We start from the raw sequence: 7,500 nt of genomic DNA on the forward strand, positions 1-7,500 counted from the left end.
CATCTGAAGCGTTGACGGTTGTAATATATGTACCAATGGGTGCATTTTCTATCACAGTAGCCCTGTACACCGACTGATTGAACACAGGAGAATTGTCATTAGCGTCTAAAACAGTTATATCGATATTTACTGTACCAGATTTCTGTGGAGTCCCCCCATCTACTGCTATCAGCTTTAAAGAGATATGCGGATTTAACTCTCTGTCTAACGGTTTCTGTAAAATCATCTCTGCGAATTTGCTCCCGTCAGCGTTAGACTGTTGTTTCAAGGCGAAATTATCATTAGAGCTTAAAACATAATTTTGTAAACTATTAAGTCCTACGTCAGGGTCATCTGCACTTTCTAAGTGAAAATGAGATCCGATCGTTGCAGATTCGCTAATTTCCAAATGAATTTGACTGTGTTTGAAAGTAGGGGAATGGTCATTAACATCCACTATCTCTACAATAACTCCATGGAGTTCGATTGGATTTTCTAGAATTATTTCGAAGCTGAAGCTACATGGAGTGACGTCGCCACAAAGCTGTTCTCTGTCTATCCTCTCATTCACGACTAGAATCCCTTTGTCCGTCTTCAGCTCGGTGTACTGAACACTTTCTCCGGTCACGATATGAGCCCGACCAGAACGGAGCCTTTTCAGATCCAATCCGAGATCCTGTGCTACGTTACCAATAAGAGAGCCTTTCTTCATCTCCTCTGGAACGGAATATCTTATTTGACAATCAGTATTGTGAATAAGCAACATAAAAAACATCAGCATTTCTGGGGTGGGTAGGGAAAACAAACGCCATTTTACGTATTGAGGCTGCCTTGACGCCATGTCCCAACGCATTTAAATCCACTGTGAAACTCGAACGTATAAATCCTCTTGACAATGAAGAAAAGAGTCAACACATGGCAGCATTGGTAGACTACAAACATATATTTCCTTAAACGTTTCTATTACATTTAAACAGGATTCTTCGTCGCAACTGTTTCCCCGTTGCCCCACCTCGCATGAAGCACATATAGTGATTCTTTGCTTCACCCGTCCCTAGGTTGCAGAGGAGGGGACTTTTAAAGATGATACCACCAGTTCGATTTTTATTCTAACCAACAGCGTCCCTTAGAGCCCAAACCCTGAACGCCAACGCAAATACATTTTAAATTGTGACGTTCAATTATTTAGTTTTCGGTAGTGAAACTGGTAGGCTAGGCCTGCAGAAAAAGTATAGCTGCATGATGCGAGCAAAAGAACCAGGGCCATTTAGCTGAACGATGCACATTTATATTATATTTGTAGAAATGCCATGTGCCAAACAGACAGACAGACAGACAGACAGACAGACAGACAGACAGACAGACAGACAGACAGACAGACAGACAGACAGACAGACAGACAGACAGACAGACAGACAGACAGACAGACAGACAGACATATAGTAGAAGCTATCAGCGCAGCATTTCTAACATGACGCTGTCCATGGTATGAACATACCCCAAACGCTAACAGATAATAGTCACTCCTCCAGGGGTAGCCACGACAGCTAGCTAATCATTGCAAAAATGGCCGAAAGCATTTCAAATATACGCGAGAGGAGAGAGAGAGAGAGAGAGAGAGAGAGAGAGAGAGAGAGAGAGAGAGAAAGAGAGAGAGAGATTTTAAATGAAGTGCAGCTTTCCTAGCGTGACGCTGTCCATTGTATTGAAACACTCCCAGCAGACAATAGTCTCTAAGGTACTTCCACGATGATGGCAGTGCAGTGAGTTTTTGAGTGGTGTAAACCACTCCTACGACTGGCTTTGTTAGTTTACGTGTCTGTCTGTCTGTCTGTCTGTCTGTTCGTACCAAAAAATGAGCATGGTTGCTACCGTCACCCAGTTCACCCGGGTGTGATTTCATTACGTCAGACATTACGTCAGATCAGAGCTGATCAGGCTATATAAGACCTTACACCACTCAGTTCACACGGGTGTGATTTTTTAAACTGTGCAGTGCACAAATTAGCACACACACACACACACACACACACACACACACACACACACACACACACACACACACACACACACACACACACACACACACACACACACACACACACACACACACACACACACACAGTCTACTGAAAGACAAACCTCTAGAGGAGAGTCTGGTTCATCCAAGATGCTCTTTTCATTCTGCATCCTCTGCATCGTCCCTGTCATACTGGGGTCCATTATCAGTATGTTCTGACTACCAGCTCTGCCAAAGTCACTCTTTCTGGAGTCAGTCGTCCTACACACCTCGTAATTGTACACATGAGGTAGAGTCCCTGAGCCCAAAGTGTCAGAGTAACGTGGTGGATAATATGGAATCACTGGGAGACTGGAATGATAGAGGCGGGACTGTCTCCATCTGTATATTTTCACTGATATAATGACAACTAAACAGGTGATGAACAAAAAGGAAACTACAGCCAAAGCCAAGACTAAGAAAAACGTCAAGTTATCATTGTAATCCTTGTCTTGTGTGAAATCAGTGAACTCTGAGAGAACTTCAGGGAAGCTGTCAGCCACCGCCACGTTAACATTGACTGTAGCTGAACGAGAGGGCTGTCCGTTGTCCTCCACTATAACAGTCAGTCTTTGTTTCACAGCATCTTTATCAGTGACTTGACGTATAGTTCTTATTTCTCCATTCTGTAATCCCACTTCAAACAGCGCCCTGTCTGGAGATTTCTGTAGTTTATAAGAGAGCCAGGAATTCTGTCCAGAGTCCACATCAACAGCCACCACTTTAGTGACCAGATAGCCCACATCTGCTGAACGAGGCACCATTTCAGCCAAGAGAGAGCCACCACTCTGGACTGGATATAGAACCTGAGGGGCGTTGTCATTCTGGTCTTGAATGAAAATAGTGACAGTCACATTGCTACTGAGTGGAGGGGAGCCTCCATCTTGCGCTTTGACCAGTAGTTTAAGTTGATTGATTTGCTCATAATCGAATGTGCGTACTGCATGTAAAACTCCTGTTTCAGAGTTTATGGATACATACGCAGAGACTGGGCTACCACCGACCTGGGTGTTCTCTATGAGGTATGAGATTCTGGCGTTTTGATTCCAGTCAGTGTCTCGTGCATTTACAGTAAATATTGACACTCCAGGGGAGTTGTTTTCACTTATATAAGCCAGATAGCTTGGTTTGTCGAACAATGGTGCATTATCATTTATGTCAGAGATCTTTAGGCACAACGTTGTTGCACTAAATAGGGAAGGAGTCCCTGAATCGGTAGCAGTTATGGTAATATTGTACTCTGCTTTTGTTTCACGATCAAACATCATATCTGAAAGCAAGTTGTAATAGTTGGTTATCGACGACTGTATTTTAAATGGGTGTTTCGAGTCTATTGAGCAGGTTATCTGTCCGTTTCTTTCCGAGTCTGCATCCTTTACATTAATAACGGCTATAGTTGTCCCGGGTGGCGCATCTTCTGATATCGGACTAGAGAACGACATGACATTTATGATCGGTGCATTGTCATTAACATCAATAACTTCAATGATAACTTTACTCGCAGTAGCTAGACCACCTTGATCTTTAGCGCCAACTCTTATTTCATATTTCTTGTCTTTTTCAAAATCTATTTTACCTGCAACAGATATTTTTCCAGATGCCTTGTCAATATCAAACATGCCAGCTAAATTCCCCTTTAAGTTGGAAAAACTGTAAGCCACTAAGCCATGTGATCCACTGTCCGCATCTGACGCATTAATAGTTGTAATATATGTACCAATGGGTGCGTTTTCCCTCACAGTAGCTTGGTATACTGACTGGTTAAAAACAGGTGCATTGTCATTTGCATCTAAAACAGTTATATCGATATTTACTGTACCTGATTTATGCGGTGTCCCGCCATCTACTGCTATCAGTTTTAAAGAGAGATGGCTATTCAACTCTCTGTCTAATGGCTTCTGTAAAACCATTTCGGCGAATTTGCTTCCATCGGCGTTAGAATGTTGTTTCAAAATGAAGTTATCATTGGAGCTTAAAACGTAATTTTGTAAACTATTTAGCCCTACATCGGGGTCTTCTGCGCTTTCTAAGTCAAATTGAGATCCTATCGCTGCAGATTCACTAATTTCTAAATGAATATAACTGCTTTTGAAAATAGGAGCATGGTCATTAACATCCAATATCTCTACAATGACTCGATGGAGTTCGATTGGATTTTCTAGAATTATTTCGAAGCTGAAGCTACACGGAGTGACGTCGCCACAAAGCTGTTCTCTGTCTATTCTCTCATTCACGACTAGAATCCCTTTGTCCGTCTTCAGCTCGGTGTACTGAACGCTTTCTCCGGTGACGATACGAGCCCGACCAGAACGAAGCCTTTTCATATCCAAGCCCAGATCCTGTGCAACGTTACCAATAAGAGAGCCTTTCTTCATCTCCTCTGGAACTGAATATCGCATTTGACCATCAACGTTGTGAATAAGCAACATCAAAACAGTCAGCATCTCCAACGCAGGTTTGGAAAATAAACGCCATTTTACGCTTCGAGGCTGTATTAATGCCATGTCCTAGCGCAGTTAAATCCAACGTAAATATTGAAAGGATAAATCCTCTTGACAATGAAGCACAAATACAAAATCATCTAATCGCAGCTTTGGTAGGCTAGATAGGATTCTTCCAAATGACCGTCTCCTCCGCTTAGCCCCACCTCAAAACACTACAGTGCTTCACTTGTCAGAGTAGCTACAGAGGACTGATATGAGAGGGTTTCTTTTTTAAGCTGACTGCTCCAGTCTGATTTTTCTTCTGACCAACAGCGTCCCTTAGAGTCCAAAACGTGAATATGCCATAGATTTAATGAAAACGAAATTGTTCATACTCATATTCATACCCAAAACGAAGACAAAAAGGACACACCTCAGATAGTCACCTCAGATAGAAGTAGAAGAAAGATTGGAACTATAGAGTAAAGAATGTTACCGACTAGAATTACACCTGGGCTAATCAGTTTGGTAGACAACACACAGGCGACCTCTATACTGCAGTGGTGATAACGTCAAAGTCAAGAAAAAGTAATTTGACAAACATCGACGTATGGGGATTAAATGGAGTTGAGGTCCAATCATTAGAATCACACCAATCAGAAAAAGAATGGAGCACACATCAAGGTATATGTTGAGGGGGAAGTCCATGTAAAATATTAAAATGCATAATGCAGCATAATACAAACCACCACCACCTCATCTAACGTATAGATTCCAGGGGGATGCGCGCTCCTCTATCACCATAGGGCCTACTATCCTAGAATGCCACAGACAAATAACAGTCTAAGTCCACACTATTGATCCATAATGTATAAATGATAGATAAGGGTTCAGGACAACGAGGCCTTTTCGTGGAGGGGTCAGTCTGAAATTTGGACTTCGACTGTTTTTCGTCTGTGGTACAATAATACAACCAAATCGACAAAAATTATGTTGTACCACTATAGATTATGTTACTTATTTCAACGTGTTGCCTCCTTATTGAAATGACACGACTAAAAGAGGTCATGATGATGATGATGGGGAGTTACTGCTGCACATGTGCTCCAACTCAACATGCTAGTAAAACACATGTAATAGTTATCTTTAAATGAGACGCAGAAATATATAAAAACTCCTTTGAATCATATTACACTCGTTATAGAGGTAGAGCGCAGGGGGAGGGAACGAGAGAGAGAGAGAGAGAGAGAGAGAGAGAGAGAGAGAGAGAGAGAGAGAGAGAGAGAGAGAGAGAGAGAGAGAGCGAGAGCGAGAGCGAGAGAGCGAGAGCGAGAGATGAACTGTGCAGCGCTTTCCTGCCGTGTCGCTGTCCATGGTGCTAGAACACACCAAAGAGACACCAATCGCTGAGGAACCTCCGCAACGATGATGCATTATCACATTTGCTTAAATTATTGCATTTGACAAAAAAGTAAAACTTTATCGCACGCGCGCGCGCGCGCACACACACACACACACACACACACACACACACACACACACACACACACACACACACACACACACACACACACACACACACACACACACACACACACACACACACACACACACACACACACACACACACACACACACACACACACACACACACACCCCTGACTCATATAAACAATTATCATCAATAGGCTATGGAGTTATGTTATGATGTTGCTCATTAGTGCACCGTTGTTCAGCTTTGAAGGAACTGATCAAGTTTTTTTATTCATGTTTCTTTCAGATTTAGTTGTTAAATCTAAAATCTGAAAGAAGTTTGATTTCTGTGTGATGATTGTATATAGACATATGCGACTATAGCTACATTTACAATTTACAGTTTGCATTGTAATATTGGAGTGATATCACATTCTCGTTAAAAGGTCTATATTTTAGTGTAGAAAGACAAACCTCTAGAGGAGAGTCTGGTTCATCCAAGATGCTCTTTTCATTCTGCATCCTCTGCATCGTCCCTGTCATACTGGGGTCCATTATCAGTATGTTCTGACTACCAGCTCTGCCAAAGTCACTCTTTCTGGAGTCAGTCGTCCTACACACCTCGTAATTGTACACATGAGGGAGAGTCCCTGTCCCCAAAGTGTCTGAGTAACGTGGTGGATAATATGGAATCACTGGGAGACTGGAATGATAGAGGCGGGACTGTCTCCATCTGTATATCTTCACTGATATAATGACCACTAAACAGGTGATAAACAAAAAGGAAACTACAGCCAAAGCCAAGACTAAGAAAAACGTCAAGTTGTCGTTGTACTCCTTATCTTGTGTGAAATCAGTGAACTCTGAGAGAACTTCAGGGAAGCTGTCAGCCACCGCCACGTTAACATTGACTGTAGCTGAACGAGAGGGCTGTCCGTTGTCCTCCACTATAACAGTCAGTCTTTGTTTCACAGCATCTTTATCAGTGACTTGACGTATTGTTCTGATTTCTCCATTCTGTAATCCCACTTCAAACAACGCACGGTCTGTGGATTTCTGCAATTTATAAGAGAGCCAGGAATTCTGTCCAGAGTCCACATCAACAGCCACCACTTTAGTGACAAGATAGCCCACATCTGCTGAACGAGGCACCATCTCAGCCACCAGAGAGCCACCACTCTGGACTGGATACAGAACCTGAGGGGCGTTGTCATTCTGGTCTTGAATTAAAATAGTGACAGTCACATTGCTACTGAGTGGAGGGGAGCCCCCATCTTGCGCTTTGACATGTAATTTAAGTTTACTGATCTGCTCAAAATCGAATGTGCGTACCGCATGTAAAACTCCTGTTTCCGAGTTTATGGATACATACGCAGAGACTGGGCTACCACTGACTTGCGTATCCTCTATGAGGTATGAGATTCTGGCGTTTTGATTCCAATCAGTGTCTCGTGCACTCACTGTAAATATTGACACTCCAGGGGAGTTGTTCTCACCTATATAGGCCGAATAGCTTTGTTTGTCGAACAATGGTGCATTATCATTTACGTCAGAGATCTTTAGGCA

The 7,500-nt window shown here is 42.6% G+C and overlaps 2 protein-coding genes across 2 annotated transcripts in view; both read right to left on the reverse strand.

Moving 5' to 3' along the window:
• Positions 1-760, reverse strand: part of LOC306919366 (protocadherin gamma-A11-like) — a gene marked incomplete at both ends in the record, with an annotated part of 2,466 nt that extends 1,706 nt beyond the window's left edge. Inside the window, one exon of the mRNA XM_079496169.1 lies at positions 1-760. This exon is cut by the window's left edge and continues 1,706 nt beyond it. Coding sequence (XP_079352295.1) covers positions 1-760 — 760 coding nt within the window.
• A 4,766-nt stretch (positions 761-5,526) lies between these two features.
• Positions 5,527-7,500, reverse strand: part of LOC306919472 (protocadherin gamma-A1-like) — a gene marked incomplete at both ends in the record, with an annotated part of 3,243 nt that continues 1,269 nt past the window's right edge. The window contains 2 exons of the mRNA XM_079496180.1: positions 5,527-5,580; positions 6,367-7,500. The exon at positions 6,367-7,500 is cut by the window's right edge and continues 1,269 nt beyond it. Of these exons, the coding sequence (XP_079352306.1) occupies positions 5,527-5,580; positions 6,367-7,500 (1,188 nt within the window). The remainder of the gene's footprint in view (positions 5,581-6,366) is intronic.

The sequence above is a fragment of the Electrona antarctica genome, assembly GCF_951216825.1.
Source record: "Electrona antarctica genome assembly, chromosome: 1".
Classification (NCBI taxonomy): domain Eukaryota; kingdom Metazoa; phylum Chordata; class Actinopteri; order Myctophiformes; family Myctophidae; genus Electrona; species Electrona antarctica.